At 52.0% G+C, this 23,524-nt stretch overlaps 1 protein-coding gene across 2 annotated transcripts in view; it reads right to left on the reverse strand.

The window, feature by feature from the left end:
* CSMD2 (CUB and Sushi multiple domains 2) overlaps positions 1-23,524 on the reverse strand; it is a 215,475-nt gene that overhangs the window by 65,312 nt on the left and 126,639 nt on the right. For both annotated transcript variants that reach the window (XM_050326308.1, XM_050326309.1), the window contains 13 exons: positions 21,967-22,293; positions 20,211-20,405; positions 17,457-17,595; positions 16,585-16,772; positions 15,945-16,133; positions 15,633-15,749; positions 11,071-11,286; positions 8,857-9,045; positions 7,064-7,233; positions 5,639-5,795; positions 4,849-5,040; positions 3,991-4,117; positions 247-449 (listed from right to left, as the gene is read on the reverse strand). In XM_050326308.1, the coding sequence (XP_050182265.1) occupies positions 247-449; positions 3,991-4,117; positions 4,849-5,040; positions 5,639-5,795; positions 7,064-7,233; positions 8,857-9,045; positions 11,071-11,286; positions 15,633-15,749; positions 15,945-16,133; positions 16,585-16,772; positions 17,457-17,595; positions 20,211-20,405; positions 21,967-22,293 (2,409 nt within the window). The remainder of the gene's footprint in view (positions 1-246; positions 450-3,990; positions 4,118-4,848; positions 5,041-5,638; positions 5,796-7,063; positions 7,234-8,856; positions 9,046-11,070; positions 11,287-15,632; positions 15,750-15,944; positions 16,134-16,584; positions 16,773-17,456; positions 17,596-20,210; positions 20,406-21,966; positions 22,294-23,524) is intronic.

The following is a 23,524-nucleotide window of genomic DNA, read 5'->3' on the forward strand; positions in this document are numbered from 1 at the left end:
GAGCCCAGGCTGGTCCCTCCCAGCCGGACACAAGCCTGGCAAAAAGCAAAAAAAAGGGGATGGTCCAGCTGTGCTGGGTCCCCACAGAGCAGAGCTCAGTCCTGCCCCTCCTCTGCCCCTGCCCAGGCAGTTGGAACTGCAGGGAGGTCTCCCCTCCATCCCCTCTTCTCCAGCTGAACACACCCAGTGCCCTCAGTGTCCTCACACGGCTCCAACTCCGGGTCCTTCCCCACCCTCGGCACCCACCTGAGAACTGGATGGCAAAGCCCTGCTTGCTGGTGAAGAAGTCGGTGTTGAACTGCAGGATGAGGGAGTTGAAGGTGCTGTGCACGTCCCCAGGGAGCCCCGAGCCGCTCAGCTCCTTCAGCAGGATCCCGTTCTCCACCGGCCCGTCCCAGATCCGCAGCACGTCGTGGAACTCCTCGGTGTGGAACACCATGAAGTGGAGCCTGCGGGGCACAACCAGCTGCAAGTCACACCACAGACAGCTCTGCCTTTCCCCTGGGAGGATCAGGAACGTGCTGGGGACCAACCTGAGGTGGCTGGGCCCACAAGGAATGTTGTTCCCTCATCTGCAACTCGGCTTGGAATAACCACGTCGGTCCTTCACCCACCTTTGTCTGTAAAACCCCAGTTCCTCCCTGACAAATCACCTCCATGAACCAAAACCAACCGAGTCATGAACAGAAACGTCTTCTGAGCGTTGTCCAAGCACTGCTTGATTTCTGGCAGGGTTGGGGCCGTGACCAAGCCCTGGGGATGCAGGTGATGGATCAGGGATCAGTGCCTTCCACTCCTGCACTTAAAATGCCAAGTGAAGAAGAGGCCATTTAATTGCCCCTGTTTGTGACTGCCCCATTATCAGGGGAAAGACCCTCTGACACAACAACACCAGGCAACTTGAGCCACCCCAGTGTGAAACGGGGACAGAAACCTACAAAATGAGAAAACCTGTACAAAATAAAACCAGCAGGTACTGTGCTTAAAACCCTGACAGTCCACAGAGGGAAACAAGGAAGAATTCACTTGGCTGCTTTCCCATTTATCCGGGGCAAACATAAATAAATCAGGTAGAACCATAAAGGGGGAGGGGGGGGTAAAAAGCAACAAAATGATGCCCACAGAACCTGGGAGAAACCTGAAGAGCTGACTCATAAATCCACCCAGCAGAGACCTTGAGCAAAGAGGAAGAAAGGCAGACTGGAGGAAAATCAAAATGGATGGTGCAGAGCTGTTCTCCACGGCTGCCTCGGCCTGATTGCGTTTGTTCTCGGGCAAAACGGGTCCAGTGAGCCAGAAAAGCCAGCAAAAGTCAGAGCTGGAGCTGCTGGAGTCGGGGACACGCTGCCAGGGGGTGACCTGGGGTGGGGGGACACCCTGAAGCTGCCACCAGCAGCCCCCCTGTGGGAGCTGAAGCACCTCACCCCCTTCAGGTATTTTAAAAGAGCCAATTTTAGGCAAAGCTTTGTCTCGAGGAGGACCCAGCCCCATGTCCAGGTGAGCCAGGGACAGGTTGTCCAGTGCCAGTCGGTTCAGGAGGCTGCTGGAATATTGGATTTTACTGAGAAAACTGGTGTTCTCTGGAGCAAATCCATCTATTCAGCAGCCACTTCTGGGCTTTCTCTCAGCCTGACTCTGTTCCCAGCAGGGCCAGGGCAGAGACACCGGTTTAGAAGGCAATGGAGAGGGGGAGAGTTTGATCCTCGTGCCCTGACAATCCCAATTACACGCATGAAAATGCAGCAAAAAGCAAATTAGAAATTGGGAATATATATCTCTAGATATTTATGTGATGGAGGGAAAGCTCTGTCAGCTTAGCAGGGAACAGGAGCAGAGCCCAGCTCTGCCCTGGATAACCCCTGGGGAGCCCTTTAGCCCCAGCTCCTCCCAAAGCACCCCCCAACCCCACTGACCAACCCTCTCCTACTCCCCTTCCTCCCTTTCCACCCCCCAAAAGTCTCCCAGACAGACCAGGTCCCTTCCCTTGTAATGTTATGCACGAGGGTGTTTGCACATGCACAAAATTAATCCTCTCTCCAAGTGCAACCCTTTAACTTTCATGGCAATAAAGTGCAGACTCATTTTTCTATCTGTCTCGCCTTCCTCTCCTTCCCCTCGTGCTGTGCAGATACAGCTTTATTCAAAAAGCTCTGGTGATTAATTTTCATGTAAGTTATAAATGAGAGCTTTATACAATTGTATCATGCGTGAAGAGGATTATTTTTCCAATGGATTACCATAAAAATGAAGTTGCTGAAAATGTGCTCTCTCGGCTCCCCAGAGATCATCTGTTCTGTCTGAGCTGGCAAATAAAGGGGCAGGAAAAGGGAGCTCTCCCCTCTGCTGAAAGGAAGGGTCACCAGGTGTGTTACTGTGATACCACCCAGCATTTTCCAGCTCAGTCTTGGCCCCTTCCAAGCCTTTGGCTGATCCAAAATCTCTGCTCCCTGCTTTTAGGGAAGCAGGGAGGGATGACATGAGCAAAGTCTGAAGCAGCCTTTGGATTGGGAAGGGGGAAAAAGAGGGGTCTCATGTCTACTTTGTCCTACAAAAACCTTCAGAATCTTTTACAGGAGAACAAAAACAAAGGAGATTTCAACTGGAAGTTGCCTGTGCAGCACTTCAGCTGCATTGGCTGCTCACACCAGAAACCATCCATTACTGAGCCATTCCAAAAGGCAGAGCTAATGGAGGGAATTTCTGCATTAAATAAAAATGAAAATACTGGACCAAATCTATCTCCAGCAGAAACCCATCGACTAAAAGCACCAGAGAGCTCAACCTGATTAACAGGCTCCGCTGCAGAGAGGACAGGGGCTGATGCAGCAAGGAAACCATGGGAGACAAAATGGGATTGAGAGGGAAGGAATGCAGGATGGAACAGCACCAGGTCTGGGGTGAGCCCAGAAGTGGGGCTGACACAGGTAACAAGCACCAGGACCCACAGTGGGACAGTGGGAGAAGAGGATTATTGTTAAACAGAACTTTCAAGCTCCACTTCTCCCCCTCAAGCCCCACCACTTGGTAAAAGCTTTACTTGCCCAAACATTCCAGCTTTCTGTCTAAGATGGCTTTAGCTGGGCTGAAATATGTGGGCACACACAGAGCAGGGCTGGGAAACATCAGTGTGGGGAAGCAGCAGGACCACAGATGAAGGATCACAGAGCAGGAACTGCCTGGGCTCTGCTGGGGACTGCACCAACTTCATGAGCCAAATGTTCTCAATCCCATCCTCATCCAGGTCCACATAACTCATGAACAAATTCCATTTCAAACTCATTGCCAACAGGAAAGCGGCAACAGGGTGGTAAGAGAAGTCAGGGGAGCAGGAGGAGGGAACAGCGTTGGGTCTCTGCACAGAGCAGATGTTTAGAAACCATCTCAAGCCATCCTTCAGGAGGATAATGACTTTGGATGTGCTCTCTGCATTATTAAAACAATCAACAATGCAGTGAGGAGACGAAGGCTGAGCCCTGGGGCCTCAGCTTTCCAGCTGCCCACCCACCCCTGGGCACCCTCACACCTGAACGTTCCCTCTCCCAGACACAGCAGGACAGGGTTTGATCTGTGAGTGGGAGATGAACCACACCCAGAACTGCCTTCCCTTGACCTGTCCTGGGGTGTGATGTTCCCTGCAGCTTTCTGCACACATCCTCCCTGCAGGATGACGTCACCTGGACACACAGGTGGGAAAGGCTGGACTCTGAACACATCCCACAGGGAGAGGGGTGGGAAGCTCTCCCCCTGCACGTGCACACAGGAGCTCTGGGATGGTGGTGCCCCTGCCCACAGCAGGAGGTGGGAACTGGCTGATTTTCAGGTCCCTTCCAACCCAAACCATCCCTGACTGTGCAGCCTGGCAGGAGCTGCACCGGCGCTCGCTCCTTCCCTCCGGGGCCACAGGACATTCTCCTGACCTTATGGAACTGTGGATCTGGGAAAACTTGGATCTGCAACCAGAGCCAAGCTCCAGGAGCTGCCCCAACTCACCCTATGGTGCACCCAGGCTCTGCCTCGATGGTCCAGATGCAGTTGAGGTTGTGGTCGTAGGGGGTTGGGTAACCTGGGGACAGGATCCGTCCTGAGGCCTCTCCTCTGATGGTCCCTCCACACTCAGCTGCAACAAACACATGTAGAAAATTGTGGGGAAGGTCAAGAAGATGCACAAATCACAGAAATTTGGTTCTTTACCTCAATAACCAAGGCTAAAATTCAGCAAAGAGTTACTGCAGGAATGGTCCTGACTCAGGGCAGAACAGAGTGGCAGTGTTTGGCACATCCCAACCACGAGGGCAGCTGTGGAGGTGGCTGGAGAGATCTCTCAGACTGTGCAAGAAATTCCCCATGTCCTGGGCTCACAGCTGGTGATGGAGCTGTCAAGTCCCAGACCAACAGCCCTTCATTTGGATATCCAATAACACCCCAATTTTCCAAGCAAGATCTCCAGGTGAAAGGGAACTCAGGATTTGGCTTAGGAAGGAATTAAATGTCTGAGAATGGGATCAGATGACAAGCAGCTCTCAAACAGACCCAACTCTGAGCTGTCAGATGCCTGGACACACGCTGATGTCTGTCATTGTCAGAAGGTGCCACTCAGTTTAACGTATCCAAGGGAAAGGACAAGGAGTGGAAAAGCAGCAGTGAAGGAAGAAACCTTGCCCAAAAAAAATTAAAAATAAAGGAGTGTTTCATGTTAAAGCTGCTTTTGGAGCACTGTCAGCCCGAAAATGCCTTACACAGGATCCTCTTAATTAATGCAGCTGGGGGCAATTAATATCAGAGTTCACATCAAGGAGGGACACAGGGCTCTTGTGACCCCCCGAGGTTTGAAAGCCAGAGGTGTCTCACCTACACAGGTCGGTAGGGGCTGGTCCCACGCTCTCCTCTCCCCAGTCAGGCAGCCCAGGACCCTGCTGCCCCTCAGGGTGTACCCAGGGTCACAGCTGAAGGACACCGAGCTGCCGGCAAAGTGTCCCTCGTCGTGCACCTTGTACCCAAACTGGGGCACTCCGGGATCCTCGCACTTGATGAGCTCAAAACCTGCAGCGGGAGGAAGGGCAGCTCTCTGCCTCAGGTGTCCCCCCAGCCAGGAGATGTTCACACAACACCAGGCCAGCGTTTCTCGTTGGAAATAAAAAAGGCAGCATATTGAAAATCAGCGGGTTTTTGTTTGAGTGAGATCCCAGAAATCTGGTGCCTCAGCTTTAAATCCAAATTTCTGTATCGCCACAGAAAAGCTTCAATCATTTCCCAGAGAAAAAGGGACAGGACAGGAGAAACAAACAAGGTTCAGGTCGGACATCAGGAGGAATTTCTCCCTGGAAAGGGTGGTCAGGCACTGCAAGGGGCTGACAGGGATGCCGTGGAGTCCCCACCCTGGAGCTGTCCCAGGAAGGCCTGGCCATGGCACTCAGTGCTCTGGGCAGGGTGACAAGGTGGGGATGGGGCACAGGTCGGACTTGATGGTCTGGGAGGGCTTTTCCAGCCTCAGTGCTTCTGGGATTCTGTGACCTCCCCCACTCCCAACTCCTCTTAGGGAATAAGATCTTTACAGAAAGGTTGCATGCCCCGGTCGTGCAACCATAACACAGAAGCACACCTTCCCCCACCACACAGGCACGTGGGGCTTAAAACTCACTGGAAAACTGCAGCTCAAAGCCTTTGCTGGTGTTGTCGGTGTTGGTGATGAACTCCAGCCACATGGAGCTGGAGGTGCTGTTGATGCTGGTGCCCAGCATGTCCGAGCGGCTGAAGGTGCCCAGCAGGTGGGCAGAGCTGTTGGTGCCATCGTAGACCTGGGAGGGACAGCAACACTGACTGAACACCTGGGTTTATTTACTGCTTCAGGGAGCAAACCATCACTGCCCAGACAATGTGGCTGCCCCATCCCTGGAAGGGTCCAAGGCCAGGTTGGACGGGGTTTGGAGCAGCCTGGGAGAGTGGGAGGTGTCCCTGCCCAGGGCAGGAGTGGTGGGACTGGATGGGCTTTAAGGTCTCTCCCAACCCAAACCATTCCATGATCCACGAGTGCAAACAGGGACAAATCCTTCAAGGAGCCCCCTTGATGAGACTCCACGGTGCTGCTCAGCTGAGGAGCAGGATTTACACCCTGGAGGATCCACCTCCTCCTCCTCCTCACACGGAGCTCACTCTGCACTCAGGGCTGTGTCTCCTGAATTCATCTCTCTTTCCAAAGAATCGGCTCCTGAGAAAAACATTTTCTCCCCAGACTGACTCACAGATGAGCCTTGAACCTGCTATTAGTTAAGAAAAACCCAAATGGGGTTTTTCCTGTCTTTCAGACAGCGGGATTCTCTGTGAGGACAAAGAGCAGCTCCTCACTAGCGGAGATTGATAGGGACTTTCCTGGGAAGCAGATGAGAAGTTGATGACAAACCTGGCGAGGGAACATAATTCCTTTGACAACGAGTATATTCTTTGCATTAACTGGAAATCTTTCTCTCTTTCCAGTCATTTGTGAGCTGAAAATATGTGGATTACAGCTCTCTTGGAGTGCAGGAATATGGCCCTTCAGTAAGGACAGAGGCGTTCCTGGAAGATGGCTCAGCATCAGTGATATTAATGCCTCCTTCAAACCCATTGCTTTGTGGTTAATAGAAACTCAGCCTGGATTCTTCTCCTCCTCCACAGAGTCCTGAAGCTCGTAAATGCAGATTAATCTGATTATGGCAACGCTGAAGAGTCTGGAGCTCTGCATTTAAATAACCCCCTTTTTTGGGACAAATCAGCCTTCATTCTTAAAAGTACTAAAATAAAGCTAAAAACCTCCAGCTTCCTCATGTGTTACCAGTTTTTCCTGTGCAATTATGCAGGGAAGAACTGAAGTTTAGAGGGTCCATGGGGATTTTGCTGCTGCCTTCCAGAGTGCTGTGGCAATCACTCGATGTCACAGCAGTGACTGCTGCTCAGCAGTCCTGGTATGAGTCTGATCACCCTGTCTGGGCCTGGGTGGCATTTTCCAGGTCAGCCCCACCTAACTCCATTCAAAGAAACATCCCTTCCCTGTCAGACCCTGCTCTCTTGGGTAGCTTCACTGAATTACCTTGAGGACATCTCCTGCCTCCAGCTCGAACGTCCTGGCTTTCAGCTGGATCCCCTTCCCTGGCTGGGTCTGGATGGAGTAGATGCACTCGTGGTTGTTGTTGTAGTTGAGTGGGTAGTTGGGGGACAGCAGCACACCCTGGGTTCCAGTGACAGATGAGCCACATTCAGCTGGACCAAGACACAAAAGCACATTTTAATGACCACATGTGCCTTCTGGCCATGCCACACATGCAGGTGATTCCTCCAAAGGCCACAGTTCCTCACTCCTTCCTACACCCAGGAGGAAGGGAAGAGGCTTTTCCCTGTTGTTGTTCCCCACAACCTGCAGTCTGTCCCTGCTCCATCACATTTTCCTGGTCAGACTTCTCCCCTCCTTCTCCAGACCTGCCTCACGAGTCCTCACAGCTCCCAGAACCACCATGGGCAACCTGCACTGCCTCTGCTGCTCCTGCAAGGAAGGATTAAAGCAGAGGCAGCAGATACACCCAGAGGAGGCACTTTGGAGGTGACTTTCTCCTCCATGTACAAAAGGCAGGGCCTTCCCTCTGGCACAGATTCCCCAGGGATGATGCTGGACACATCAGCAGCAGTTCCTGCCCTGGACAGAGGGGCTGGACAATGGAACAAAACACTCTCAGTTCTCTCATCCCCAGAGCAGGGACTGAATACAGAGTGTCTGGAAAAGCAATTAAATCTCCTGTGATCCTAACGAGCAAGTCTCCAATTTCCATCTCCATCCGGGGTGAGTGCAGAGATCTGAGCACGGGCTGGGGACGCTGTGACAGGGCTGTCACCCTGCCCAGAGCCCTGGGCCATCACCACTGAGCCTGACCTGTCACCATAAACCCAAGCTGTTCATTCCGAGCCAGCTGCAGCAGGGAAATGGCAGCCACTGTGTCCACCCAGTGCTGATGTCTGAGGATGGACTTGAAAGCTTTGTAAATGATTCTGTTTGATTCCTGTTCCCCTGATTAGCTTTATCTGCAGCCTGGTTATTATTCATGCCCTGAAGAGCTGCCTGGCACAGCAGGATGATGCAGCCCTGTGACCTCAGCATTCAGCAGTGCTGGGAAATGCATTCAGCACCACAGGGCTGAGATGAGAGATCAGGATGGCTCTGGAGGGGCTGTTTGCTCTGCAAGGGCCCTCAAAGGTCACCCACAGATCAGGACAATGGCTCTGGCAGGATCTGCCAGAGTGCAAACAGGTGAGAGACCTGCCCTGCCTGCTCTGGATAAATCCCTCATAGCTCTGGGCAGCACTAGAGCTCTGAACAATCTCCTACTTAAACTGTACAACAAAAAACGTGTTCCATCCTTCTGCCTGGAGCATCCTCCTGCCTTTCTGCTCTCCTGCTGCAGCACCTTGGACTTCTGTTCCTTTACCAGGTGCTGTGGGCTGGGCAGGGGGTGCTCCCCAGCCCTGCCAGGGAAGGGTCTCTGCACCCCATCTGCACCAGGGGGGACAGCCAGGAGCCAGCTCAGCGCTGCAGAGGGATTCTCCCTCTCCTCTAGGCTCAGATTTATGGATTTATTAGTGCAACTAACAGTTGGAGGGGCTACAAAAGGACTTGCAGGGCTGAAAGTTCATCCCAGCTCATCCCAGCTCCCTCTCCCCATCCCCACACTGACCACCCCGTGAGTGGAGTGATGCCTCCCCCTCCCAAGGGATACCACCCATCCCAAGGGATACCACCCATCCCAAGGGATGCCACCACCCATCCCCTGCCCACCTAAAACCATCCAGCACAGCGGAACCAACCAAGCAAAATGAAAGCACATGACCACCTACCAACACACCTTGGCAGAGGCGAACTCCACACTCGCCGTCTCCCCCCCAGGCAGGTGATGCGGGAGGCTCCTTCCAGCCGGTACCCCGGGAAGCAGGAGAAGGTGAGCACGTCCCCCACCCCGAACTGCAGCCCCTTCCTGATGCTGTAGGCTGGCACCTCTGGCTCGTCACAGGGCTCCAAGTCGTACTCTAGAGGGGACAAGCAGGCAGTTATGGGATGGCAGGGGACACCTCACAGCCCGCCCTCCCCAGGGAGGAGCACCCCGAGGATGAGGAGGGAGCTCCAGTTTCGATTCCAGCTGCAGTGAAGTTCTGATTCCAGAGCTGTGAAGCTCTGCAAAGGCAGAGCCCATGAGGATGGACAACCTGCCTGAGCCATGAAGACCCACCTGGATCTCACCCTTCACCATTCAAACCCCCTAGGGGCATCACCAGCACCTCGATTTAACACCCCCCACACACCCCTTAAAACACAACAGGTTCCATTTCCTGCCCCTGTCGTGTCACACAACCAACCAGGTGACATCAGGGGTGACAAAGCACGACAGAGATTGGTCATTCTCCCCTGCTTCAGCCAAATGAAGATGGATTGATCCCGGTGGGATTTGTGCTGCCTCTCCATTACTAATCCTGGAAATGAAGGGACGCAGCATCTTGTTTGGGGAGTGCAAGAGAGCACTTGAGCTGCTGCTAAAAGAAAGGGCACGCAGGATCTTGGCTGACAGCCAAAAGCAGGTCTTTGGCCACGAAACACGTCCAAGGAAACCTCTTTGGGGGGTTATTATTTTGAAAAAATAACAGACCTGCAAAGTACAAGGTCTGCACGTAAATATATATATATATATATGTATATATGTAAAGGGAGCTAAAAATATAACTGGCTCCTGTTTTTGCTTTCCAAGATAGGAAAGCAGTCTCCAAATACATTGAAAATTAGAGTTATAATTAGAGGCGATCTTTTGAAAGGCAAAAAGCCGTTTTCCCCTCATCAAAATGAAAGTTAATTGGAAATTCTCTGACTGGTTTCCACAGAGTATCACATGCAAATCCCTGACTTCAGAGGCCAGAACAAAGGCACTGGAAACCAGGTTTTATCTGCATCTATGGCAACAGCTCTGTCCCTCAGTGAGTGTGTCAGCACCCAGCTCCACAATAAAAATGGGCATTTCTCTTCCACCCCAACTGCTGAATTCGCAGCTGTGGCCTCGGGACTCGGAAGGACACGGAGATACATTAAAGAACAGCACCCAGGCAATAAACTCGTGTCCCTTAACTGATTGTTTTAGGGAATGGCTTGTCAGGGCACTCAGGCAGCAAAGATTGACATTCCCTGGGATGTGTGCACAGGCAAACACTGGAGAGTCGTTCGCAGGACTGCAGGATGGAGGACACGGTTAAGCACCGTGTGCCCTTCAGCCAAAGATCCCCACACAAGCAGCATTTACAAGGGGGTGACGGGACTGAACCCACTGGAATTAAATCCCTCTGCAGGTGTGCTTCTCCCTCCTCACCCTCATCTTCCCCTCTCTGTTTCTGGACACAGTTCCAGCTCCTGTTTTCCTGGGCTGCACTATCTGTCTTTCCCCCCAGCCTGCTCTGGTTATCAGAGGAAAATCCTTCTCTGGTTATCAGAGGAAAATCACTGCAGCAGGTACAGCCTTTCCAGCCTGGCAAGCTGGGACAGATGGGATCTTTTGGAAGGCAACACTGAGCAATCTGGACTTCTTGGACAAGGAGGAAGGCAGAGCTGGTCACTCCCGTCATCCGTCTGGTTGCTCTTTGTGCCTCTGCTTTGTTGCTCCACTTGGATGCTCAGCCAGTGACCGGCCTGTGCAGCCTGTCCTGGATGTGCCTCTGCTCCAGAGCCAGGCTGGGAGGGCTGGGAGTGTCCAGCTTGGAGAAGAGATGCTCCAGAAAGCCCTTGGAGCCCCTAAAGGGGACTTTGGACAAGGGCCTGGAGGGACAGGACAAGGGGGAACGGATTCAAACTGTAAAAAGAGGAGATTTGGGTGGGATATTAGGAAGAAATCCTTCCCTGTGAGGGTGGGGAGGCCTTGGCATGGGTTGTCCAGAGAAGCTGTGGCTGCCCCATCCCTGGAAGTGTCCAAGCAGAGAATCTTTAAGGTCCCTCCCACCCAAACCGTTCTGTGATTCCGTGATTTGCAGCAAAGCTGGAAGGGGAAGAACTGATTCCTCGCCCAGCACCGCTGTTACCTGAGAAGGTGATGTTGAAGCCCTCGTAGGACATGGAGAAGTCGGAGATGAAGCGGATTTGGGCCGAGAAGTTCCCGAAGAGCCCCGCGCTGAGCGGGGCCGGCAGGCGGGAGCCCGTCAGCTGCTTCAGGGGCTGGGCAAAGCTGGTGTTCTCGGTGATGAGGAGGTAGTCGTGGCCGTTCTCCAGGTGAAAGGTGTGGAAGGTGAAGAACACACCTGCAGGGAGGAGCAGCAGAGCTGGTTTCACTCACAGGCCCACGTGGCTCTCCCTGAGGCCACCCCGGCGTCCATCCCCCTTTTCCCACCGCCAGCAGCTCGGTGAGGGGGGAAATCACACGGGACATCAGGGGCATGGTCATGTTCTAAACAAACCAGATAAAACACCTGAACCAAGGCTGTGGCACAAGGCCCAGCACGGGGCCAGGCAGTGAAGATGTCGGGACTCCCGTGCCTCGGAAATGCGGGAGCAGGGACGGAGCGGCGGCAGCAGGAGCAGCCTGGCAGCTCTGAGAGCTGTTTTATCATACAAGTGTTGACCTTTAAATAGAGAGCAAGAGCAGCAAAAGCTGTAGCTGAGAGGACTTGAAAACAAGCATGTTCCAGAAGGAATTCATACCTGGAAAAACAGGACTTATGCCAAGTACCAAGGTCAGAGAGGCTCTTCCAGAAGGTAAAAGTGTGTCAGTGGTGTAACTGCAGGGACCGTGATGGGACTGAATCACAGGGTCATGGAAGGGGTGGGGTAGGAAGGGACTTTCAGGATTGTTTAATCCCACCCCCCTGCCATGGGCAGGGACACCTCCCACCGGCCCAGGCTGCTCCAAGAAAATCCTACACTTTTATTCACAATACACTGCTGAAAATAAACCCCACAACACATCCAGCCCCAGAAAGAGCAGACAAACACGGGAAGGGTATTTTGTCTCGTCTCCCAAATTCAATTTCAACAATTTGAAACATTTTGGGAGAAGGCTGTGACCTTGCTGCATTTGTAAATGAGCTAGAAAGGAGTAATGGATTACTTAAAGCATCCTTCACACCTCCAGACACAGAATGGGAAGCACTTCAGGGTTTTGCAGGAGCCTCCAGCGAGGTGATTTTTCATGCTGGAATTCAAACGCCATTAGAAACACTTATTGTGTGGAAAATAATTCCATCTTTGAAGGGGAAAAAAAAAACCCAACAAAAAATGGCAGCAACAGCTTTGAGGGAGCAAAGCCAGGCAGGATCTGAGATCAGAACCCCTGTCACATCCTCGTCACAGCGAGTTAACAAGGCAAAGCCACGCCGAGCAATAAAAAGCCTCTTTGCATTTATATGGCTTTTCTCAGCCCAATATCTCAGCTCAGCTTCTGAGCGCCCAGGGCAGGGCTCCCGAGCCCCTGCTCGTGTAGGATGGGGATTCACCCTCCTCAGAATCCATCTGGAGAGACACAGCCTGCTCCAAGCGCTGGAATCTGCTGCTCATCAGTCCCACTGAGCTCCCCACCGGCACCACCACGTTACTTCATTTAAGCCAATAATTAACACCCCAGGGGCTGCCCCGGGGAGAGCCAGGGGCTGGTGTGCTCTGCATGCCACCATCCCCGAAATCCAGCGTGCCCTGCTTCCAAAGGAACCACGGGACACCTGCAAATGAGGCTCAGAGGAACAGTCTCCTCCTCCTTGCTCCCCATTAATTCCCAGAGATCGGGATGAGACCGACCCAGAGATGGGAAAAAACTCTGGAGTATGAGATTTAATATCCAACTTTGGACAGCATCAAATCATAACTGAACATTCCATTCATCCCCACATCTATCCAGGTGCTTTCTGAAGGTTTGCTGGCCACATGAAAGCGTTTCCTTCCAAGAAATGAAGGTCACCAGAGGCTGGAGACCAACACAAAGCCTTTCCCAGGGAAGAAGGAGGGCTCACAGGGTCATCCCAGCTTTATCCCTGTGCAGCAGCTCACTGCACCTTGAAAACCTTCCCTGTCCAGGCAGAAGGATTTGAATGACCCAAGGCTTAAGGGGTGACCAAAAGAGCTCCCCTGACTTTGACAATTCCTTCTTTATGTCCAGCTAAATATTAAATGGAGCCTGGTGGAACATTTTTTGGTCCCACTGTTGCCCCTGCAAAATTCCACAGAGCCAGGAAACTTCCAGTAGTTTCCAAGTGGTTATTACTCCTACCAGCAGTGCAGTCAACCGAAAATAGATCTGACCTGGGAGTGAGAAATGTGGGGAAGGCAAAATGTCTTTCATTCTCCCTCTTTATCATCTGACAGGAAACCCATACCCTCAGTTTTACCCAACCCAACCTAAGGAACAGAAACAATGTCCAACCTCCCAAAATTCAACACAACACAACACAAGGGCAGTTCAGTCCCCAGAGCTGGAGGACAGCCCCTGAACTGCAGGTTTTTTAAGGTAAAAACTCCAAGCACACGAGCAGAGCCAGTTAAGGGCTGTGGAAACTGTTGCCATAAGGGCTAATTATAAACTCATTTTAAAGGATTTGTGACTGATTAAACCTTTGCTCCGGTCTGAAATTTACTGTGGCACAGAATGTCTCTGCAAACACGAGGTTGGTGGGTGGTTTTTTTTTTTTCCTTCCCATTCTCTGCAGAAGAAACAGCAAAACAAATTACAGGGAAAAGAAATCACTTTGAAGCGCTCAGATTAAAAATAATAGTTTCCCTTTAAGCATTTAAATACCTTTAAAATTAAGCTGCTTTTAAACTCAAATTGTACAGCTTGTGAGGCCATAAAGTACCTCAGTGTCTGCAGTCACATAAAAATAACTGTTGGAACAGCCAAGTTGTGGCAATTAAGGGACTCGTGTGCTGGCCACGTGTGGGATGTTCCCAAAGACCTTGGGGGGAAGAACCTGGAGGGTCCAAAACTTCCCCCCAAGGGGCAGTGGAGGGGCAGGAGCTGATCTGGGTGTAGGGACGGGACAGAAGGAGCTTTGGGAAAAGGAAAACCACAACAAGGAAAATCAGGTTATGTAAATGTGTGTTCCCTGCTGGCAGCAGAACTGTTAAAACTTGTTCTGGAAAAGGAGAAGCACTTCTCCTGAAAAATGGCTTGGAACTGAATCAGAGCAGGGAAGAGGAGCTGAAACTCTTATGAGAGGCTGGACATTCTCACTGCAACTGGATTTGCAGAGCAGCTCCTGGTTGGATTCTCCAGCAATCCTCACCTGCAGCTCAGGCCAGGATTGCTGGGAAAAGTTGGGACCAGCTCCTCAGAGCTCAATATCCATCTGCTCTTCCAGTTCAGGCTGCTCAGAGCCAGGGCTGAACTGTTGGGATGGTCCAGGACTGCCCCTCCCTGCCCTGCTGTCAGGGCTGTGCCGTTCCCTCTGCTCTGAACTGCCCACGGCAGCATCTCCTACAGCACACAGGACAAAAAGCCCCTGGATTTACAGAGATATGTCCCTGCCAGTGTTTTTTTCCAGCTTTGGTCTGAAGAACTCCCTCTGATGTCGGCATAAAAGCAGCCAGGCCATCAGAGCTGCACTTTCTCCTGTCAGACAGAGCAGTTTGGTGCGCTGGGCTGAGCTCAGCTCCGGGATAATGCGGCGTCTCACCGGAGAGCTGGAGCCCAGGCAGAGTGGATTAATTGGAGAGTGGATTGCAGCTACTCCACAGAACACTTTTCCCAGCATGTGATGGTTCCCTTAATGCACTGTGCTGTTCATTGACAAGTTTATTTGCTGTAATACAAATGGAATTTGGCAAATTGGCTCATGATCCCTCCCGTCGTGCCGGTATCGGGCACGACAGCAGAGTTATGTAAGAGTGAGAAAGTTATATAAAGGCTTTGTATCCTTTGTGTGAGCCCAGGAGATGCTGCTGGATCATGAGGAATTACCCCTCCCTCCTCTACATCAAACTTGCTCTCTGATCATCAGTGATACTTTCCCTTGACTTCTCCTCCAAGACAAGAGCTTGGCCCGCACAGCCTGAACACACCCGCGCTGGAAATACTCCTGGGCAGTGGGGAAAGGGGAGAGGCAGAGCTGGGAACTGAGAGCCCAGGTCCTATCCCACGGCTGGGAATGATTTCCCACTTCTCCAGCTGTAAAATGTTACACAGACAGTGATTCAGCACTGCAAAGGAAAATCAGCCTGAACGGGCCATCGAGCACCAAACATTCCTGCAGGGGTGGCAGTGGCTGCTCCTCCCTCCTCTGTGGGACATTCCTGGCATTACCAGGTATTCAAAAGCTGAATTTCAGGATATTTGGTTCTACAGATCTCTCTCTCTCTCTCCTGATTTTCAGGATATTGTCAAAAATCTCTGAAACAGAAGACAACACCTGCCACAGGTTGTGGTTGATACAGAACCACCTTCCCCTCTTAATCCTCCCCACTTTGAAAGGGTGAAGAGTTTTGACACCAAAATCCTCTGCATCTTATCCAGAGACAGCGTTGGGGTGGTGGCAGAACTGGCCAAGCACGTGGGCACCATCACAACTGAGAGAAACTCCTGGTTTACACAGGGAGCAGTTTATCTCCCACTCACCACCATCCTTCAGGCCTCCCAAACCGCTCCCAGCTCGAGGTTCCTCACCTTTCCCGTGGGACGTTTCTATGGTCCACGTGCAGTTCAAGTTATTTGGATAAAAATCGGGGAAGCCTGGGGATAAGATGGTACCACTGGAACCACGGATGTAACCTCCACAGAGAGCTGCCAGCAGGGGAGAGAGAGAGAGAACGAGACCAGTCAAATAACCTGCAGGGCTATCAGCTTTCCTAGATGGCAAGACAAAGCCCAGCCCCCAAAAATCAAACAGAATAAACATCACTGGGATGTCCACAGGTGCTGCTCTGGCAGATGTGCCAGTGCAGGGTTTGCCCCCTGACCCTGCAGATGTGTCCTTACCCTCACAGCTGGGCAGGGGGCGGCTCCACTGGAAGTTTGGCTCACACTCCAGGGCCTCGCTGTCGCTCAGGGTGTATCCTGAGTCACAGCTGAAGGTCACCAGAGCTCCCACGTAGAAGTCGTTGCCGTGGCGCTGCCCGTTCACCGGGATCCCGGGATCCAGGCAGTGGTCGGACTGGAGCTTCACAGCTGTGCCAACAAAGCCTCAGTCACTGCCCAGCCCACCCCGCCCAGGGCTCACCCCAAACCCTACAGGTTGGCCCCAAGGAAAGAGATGGAATGGACAGTCACGTTGATCCATCCCTGGGAGTGTCCAAGGCCAGGCTGGACGGGGCTCTGAGCAACCTGGTCTGGTGGGAGGTGCCCCCTGCCCATAACAAGGGGTTAGAGCAAGGTGAGCTTTAAGGTCCCTTCCCACCTTTAAGGTCCCTTCCCACCTTTAAGGTCCCTTCCCTTCTAGAAAAGGCAGGAACTGCTCCTTCACTGGCACGAAGCAGTGCAGCTTCTCCCTCCCCAGCCCCTGAGCAGTGAGAAGTGGCTGGCACAGGGGAAAGGAGATGCAGGGGGGTCCCTGGCTGAGGTCCCCGTGGTGCTGGAGAACAGGGAACGACACGGGATGACACCAACAACCCGCACTCACTTTCGTATCGGATCTGAAAGCCGATGTCAGAGTGGCTTTTGTCAGTGGTGAACAGGAGGTAGAGGTAGTTGCTGGTGCTGATGAGGAACTGGGGCACCTGGGTCCCGTCGTAGACCCCGATCAGGGGGGAGGAGTAGGAGCGGCCGTCCCGCACCTCCAGGGTGTCGTAATTCACCTCCGTCTTGAACCTGGAAGGGCCACAAAGCAACCAAAAACCCCCACGCTGCTCAGTTTGCTGGATTTCAGCCCTGAAGGAGCTCTAACAACCAGGAGGCGGCACAGGCCATGGTGGGGGCGGGTGGGGGAGAGGTGGGGCCTTTCTCCTGCCTGAGCATCTCCCTGGAGCACGTCAGTCCCAGCCCACGTGCTCTTGTTCCTTGCTGACCCCTCACTTCCCTCATCTGCTGACACCAACCAGTCTCTTCAGCAACAAGCCCCTTGTGCCCCACGAGCAATCCCCTCCCAGACACAGGAGTCAGGAGAGCACGACCCTCCTCCAGCTGTGGGAACCCAGGGGAAACCCAGAGACTCAGCACTCCCCAGCCTGGAGCAGATCCTCCCTGCTGCTGCTCCCCCAGGAACACGTGGGAGGCTCAGCCTCCAAAAACGCGTCCTACCCGTGTCTAAAATAACCCTGGCAAATGAGCAGGAGTCAGGCAAAACAGGAGGGGATAAAAAAAACCCACGTCCCACCTTTTCTACTTGAATGCCAGGTGAATTTTAATGTCTTGTCAGTTAATAAATAAAAAAAGGAGAAGGAGAGAACCTCAGTGCCAGACACACAGGGGAGCAGCTCGTTCCTTGCCTTGGCTGCAGCTCAGCCCCACGGGAACCACCCAGAACACCCACCAAGAGGGAGTTTGGAGCAGCACCTGTCAAAGGTGATCTTGATGGGGTAGCCAGGCTGGGCCTCGATGACCCAGGCACAGCTCAGCGAGTCCTTGTAGAAGCCAGGCCAGCCAGGGGACAGGATGGTGCCACTGGGCGACGTCAGGTGGCCACCACAGGGTGCTGGGGACAAGGAAACGGCACAGTTCACACAGTCATCCACCACAGAATCACTGAGGCTGGAAAAAAACCTCTTCATATTGTCAAGTCTGACACTGCCAAGTCCCCCACTAAACCATGTCCTTCAGTGCCACCTCTACACGTATTTAAATTTGGGTGAAGAGCCTCACAGAAGCTGCAGCACCGTCAGATGTTCCTTCCCTGCCAGGCAGGACCATCCTGCCATGCAAAGCTGTCTGCCACAGTGTTAAAAATAATCAGAACCAGACGAAACACCAACAGTAACTGGTAAGAAATTGCCTTTTCAGCTCAGAATGAAGCCCCAGTAATCTGCTCCTGTCCCTGTGGGAGCCAGCAGCCTGACCTTGAGCAGTGGCTCTGAGGGGACAGGGTGTAATAATAATGATTAGATATAGAAGCAGAGGAAACTGCAAGGTCAGTTTGCATTTCAGCAGCTGCAGGTGCCAGGAAATCTTTCCTATCTGTGGTAATTGAGTCATGGCTTCTCTACCACGAGGGACATCACCAGACCACGGCACTTATTCCACACCGTGGTCCCCCGTGCCATCAGTAGAAGCTGAAGGTATATTATTATATTTTCTGGGGGAAAAAAAACCACACTGGAGCTGATGGACCAGAGGTGGAAAATCCCACAGCCCTTAAAACCTGCCAGGAATTGTCCTTGGGGCCTGTGGGACCAGCTCTGAGGAGCAGTGGCTGAAGCACCGACCCAGGGCCAGCCCTGGGCTGAGCTGAGCCCAAGGGCCACCCAATGTCACCCTGGAAGGGACATAAAATATGTCAGTCCAGGCCTAAACCCCCCTCCCTGCTGATGTGAAGGAGGCAGATGAAAGTCATTTGATCTCAACTGGATCCAAAGCAATTATTTTTGAACAAGAGGCTCCTTTCTGCCCCAAAGCCACATCATCTCCTGTCAGGGCTTCTCCCCATCTTTCAACTCTTTTTTTTTTGGGTCTCTTTCTTTCCCATTAAATTTTTTCAAGTGCTAAACAGTACTTTAGATCTCTGTGCTTCCTCCTTGTTTAAAAAGGGTAATTAAAATGTCCACTTATCCGGTGCAGACTGAAGGGTGAGTCAAAGAACTCACCACTGTGATCAAGAGGAAAAGGCACAAGTTAATGGAGAAGGTTATCAAAGCTTCCAAAGAGAAAAGTTGATTAAAAGTGTATTATTTAATGTATGTTTCCTGTCTATACTTAAAAATACATAAACTTAAAGGCTCATGCTTTGAAAGTAACGGGAGGACTGAATTAAATCTACCTTTTGTCAGCTGAAGAAAAACTATGTAAGAATGTAAAAAGTCCTGTTTCTTATTATACAAAACTTGAACACAATTGACACCTTCTTATTTCCACCTCAAACACAATGGGCAGGATTGTGCAATTTCTGCTGCTCATCCACTCGAGCAACACATGACAATTACTGAAATTATTGCTCGGTATTCCAGGGCTATTTCTCAAGAGCACAGCACTTGTTCCTCAAACTACTGAAAACACCAATGCAGGGCATCACTTCCCCGAGAACAGAGGGTAGAGGAAGACTTTCCACTTCTAATGAGCTCTTTCTTCCCTTCTCTTTTCCGGAGTAGAAGTTTTAAAGGACTAAAAAAAGCTTTGAAATCTGTATTACAGCCTTTAATTCGGCCAATCTCCCCCATGGCTGGGTTGGTTGTGGTGGCCAAGAGATGTAAATGCAAAATTTCAGGCTCTCAACTGCCCAAGTCCATCGACAGGACTTCTTCCATTATATAAATATCCTACATTTTACATGTCTCAAAAACCAGGACAGAAAAACACCACCATGGATCTTCCATTCCCTGTAGTTTAATTCCTTCATGGCAGGAGCAGCAGGGGAGCTTTTAGCCATCCCTAAATCAGAATCCTTTTGTTCCTGTTGTTGGAAAAACACCTGTTGTAACAAGAACTGAGCAATGAATGCAACCCTCAGCATTCACTTCACAAAAAAAACCCCAAAACCTGGAAACCAAACCAAGGTCGTTATTACTGGACTGGCACTTCCTCCTGAGGAAACTTTTCTGTGCAGAGACAACACCTTCCAAAGCCAGGGAAAATCCTGGTCCTGCAGGACACCCTCACTGTGGGATACGTGACTGTGATCCCAACAGGCAGAACGGTGATCCCTGATCCCAAAAGCCCAGGGGATCTCTCTCCCTCCAGGCTGCAAGTGTAGAAAGGCTGGGAGGGCTGGGGGTGCTCAGCCAGGGGAGGAGAAACTCCAGGGAGACCTTAGAGCCCCTTCCAGGGCCTAAAGGCGCTCCAGGAGAGCTGGAGAGGGACTTGGGACAAGGGATGGAGTGACAGGACAAGAGGGAATGGATTCACACTGGGGAAGGGGAGATTTGGGTGGGATATTAGGAAGGAATCCTTCCCTGGGAGGGTGGGCAGGCCCTGGCACAGAGTGCCCAGAGAAGCTGTGGCTGCCTCATCCCTGGAAGTGTCCAAGGCCAGGTTGGATGGTTCTTGGGGCAACCTGGGCTAGTGGAAGGTGTCCCTGCCCATGGCACTGGGTGATCCTTCAGCTCCCTCCCAGCCCAGCCCACCCCGTGACCCTCCGACCAGCGGAGGCCACGAACCGACCTTCACATCTGAGCACGGCGTTGTCCCACACCACGTTGCCCTCCTTGAGGATGCAGGTGACGGTTTCCGAGCCATGGGTGCGGATGAAGCCCTCGTCACACAGGAAGGACACGGAGCTGCCCAGCTGGAGGCTGTCCCCGAAGCGCTTCCCGTTGACGGGCACGCCGGGGTCGGGGCACTCGTTGTGCCGGAACGCTGAGGGGGAAAAGGGGAGGCAAAGAGAAGGGTCAGCATCTTGTTTCCACCACCCCTGCCCCCAAAAACAGGCTGGTTGAATGTCAAATTTTATTTTTTTTTTTTTTTTCAGTTCCCAGGCTCTGCTTGAAGCGTTTCCTTCGCAGCCTGAGGGGAGGGATGAGGTTGAAAGCAGTGGTATCCAAGAGGGGCTGAGGTACAGCAGTGATGGGCAAAGAACAGCCTGCAGGAGCAAGTTACCTCCTCAGACACCTCCAAACACAAAAATAAATATATATATTTATAAACACTCAAAATAGAGCTCAGTTCAGAACTGCAAGCAGCCAGAACAAATTAATTCCTCTGTACTTCAGAGTCATTTACACCAGTAAAAATTGGTTTTAAAAATGTCTTTATACAGGGGGCAGCCCCAACTCCCACCTGGGGTGGGCGATGGATGGGAGATGCACAGGGGAGGGCACCACCAGTTCCTGACAGGCTCTGGGACTCGATCCTGGCTCTGATACCCCCTCACACAAACTCCTTCGCCTGAGCAGCCTCCAGCCTGATGAAGTTTGGCAAATGTTTTCTTAAACCCTCTGATTTTCCCTTTTTTTAAAAAAAAAAAAATATAAAGGCTTTGCAATCACGGCTAGAAAGGCTATTAATTTAGCTGTGCCACGAAAGGCCATTATAACAAAGCCATTTATCAGTTCTGCTGAATAGGTTTAATAATGCTCTTTAGAAAATTACAGGACAATATGAGGGTAAAATTGCCGTGGCATTCACTGGAGATTTGAAGACTGGACTTAACGTGGAGCCAAACCTATCTGTGGAAATTTCATGGCTTTATATTATATAAGAGAAGTGCTCCATGTTTGCTTTTATCTTCCAAGTCTTGCATCTCTCTTAGCTGTCAGCAAAGGAGGGTGGTGTTGAGTGATGAACACAACCAGCCCAGATCCAACAGCACCCACAGAGCATCACCTCAACCCCAGAGCAGAGTGGGGGCTCTGAGGGGGAGAGCAGAGAGCCCAAAGAATCACAGAATCACTGACTGGTTTGGACTGGAGGGATTATCTACTTCCACTCCCTTCCACTAGCCCAAGTTGCTCCAACCTGGCCTTGGACACTTGCAGGGATGGGTCAGCCACAGCTTCTCTGGGCAACCTGTGCCAGGGCCTGCCCACCCTCCCAGGGAAGGATTTCTAAATCCTAATATCCAATCTAAACCTGCCCTCCTTCAGCTTAAGGCCTGTCACTACCCATCCTTGACCAAAGTCCCTCTCCATCCTTCCTGTAAACCCATGGACACAGCAAGCCCGGATGGGAGAACACCAATCCTGGGTGCTCCAGGGACACGTAATCCAGGCCCAGGTTGGGTTTTTTTCCTGGACAACACTTCACAGCCAGGAAGAACTTGTGCCACCAGCTCTAAGCTTGCCACCAATCCCCCATTACCCCCTTTTCAGATTTACTCTGGAATCCCAACAGCTTCAGCGAGATCCATCCCTTGCCCACCAGTTTCCAGCGAGGATTCAGAGCGTGAAACGCAAACCAGAAGGGAGGATGGGGCACTCACTGGTGAAGGTGATGTTGAAGCCTCTCTTCTCCATGGAGTGGTCGGTCTGGAACTCCAGCCTGGCCACGTGGCCGCTGCTGGTCAGGGAGGAGGGGATCTGGTTTCCTGAGAAGGTCCCCAGCACCGGGGACTCGGCTGTCCCGCCGTCCTTCACGGCCAGGAAGTCGAACTGGGGCTCCACGTCGAAGTCGTTGAAGGCCAGGTGGATCCTGCTCTCGGGCTTGGCGATGATGAGCCACACGCAGTGCAGGCTGCTCCCGTACTCCTCGGGGTAGTTGGGGGACAGCACGATCCCAGACGGGCTGGTGAAGTTGAAGAAGCAGGAAACTGCAAGGAAGAAACCCCCATCATCAATCAGGCAGCACGGTGCCCCCCCACACAAACACATCCCCCTCCCCCTAATCCCTGGAGCTGGAGATTCCCACACATTCCCAGCTGCTGAGACCGCCACAGGCACGAGGGCTCAGCGCTCCGGTCATGGTGTGTCAGTGATTTATCTGCACGGGAAGAGGTGATTTCCAGGCAGGCTCTGGGCTGCTTTGGGTTGATTTGCTGTTTTCCAGCCCAGCCCTGTGTGTTCCCAGTCGCTTCCACAGGTTCCCTGCCGTGCCCAGCAGAGCTCAAGTTTTTTCAGCTGCAGGAATTCAGAATCGCTCCGGTGGGATTCGGGATCTTGCAGGTGAATTCCCCTGCAGGTCCCTGAGGGGAAGCCCACCCAAGAGTCAAATGGGGGGCTGGAGCCAGTGCAAAATAAAATCGAAGTTGGGATCAAAACAAAATCAAAATAAAATAGAAGCTGGAGTTTGCAACAACATCTTCTGTTGTGGCACGAGAACCTGGAGTAAGGAACCGACTCAGCCCTTGCTCCATGCACAGCTCCAGCCTGCTCTGCTGCTGTCCACGGCCAAGCTTTTTGATTTAAACTGCTGGGCCAACTGCAGATAACTCTGAGGGCAGTGCAGACTTTTCAGCAACCTGCAGCCCAGGTGCAGGGGAAACCCCTCTCCCCATCACAAATAAATCACCGACTTTTGCTGGGATAGCACCTTCCCAAAAAGAGCCGTCCAAGCAGGCTGCAATTCCCACCTAAAGAATTAAAACTCCTTCGATGGAGTCGAGGGGAAGGGTGTGTATGAAAATCCCTGCAGCTCTCCGGGGTTTTCAATATATACTGTATTGCAGCTGACAAGGCCCATTAACTTGGAAAAGCAAGGCTGCCTCTGAAGTGGTACCTGCCCAGAGTTTGGGATATTTTATGTATGCATGCTTTGCTCATCTTTTTCCCCCCCATCACCCTTGGTAAAACCCATTACTGGGAACATACATCTCACTAATTCCTGGCAAAGGGACATCGAGCAGAGGATGAGCCTGGGTTGAGTTTGGCATTTATACAATTATTTGGATCACTGCTCAGCCTCCCTCTGTTATTTTCCCTCTGTCTTCCTTCAACACTTAATGGTTTGGGATCCAATAAGATGGACGTTACCATGACGTTATCAAGGCCACGAGCTACACCATCTATTTCCTGCTCTCAGCAACAAAGGGAACAGATTAAAGA

This window comes from Myiozetetes cayanensis, unplaced genomic scaffold (assembly GCF_022539395.1).
Source record: "Myiozetetes cayanensis isolate MyiCay16 unplaced genomic scaffold, myiCay2020 scf31, whole genome shotgun sequence".
NCBI lineage: Eukaryota > Metazoa > Chordata > Aves > Passeriformes > Tyrannidae > Myiozetetes > Myiozetetes cayanensis.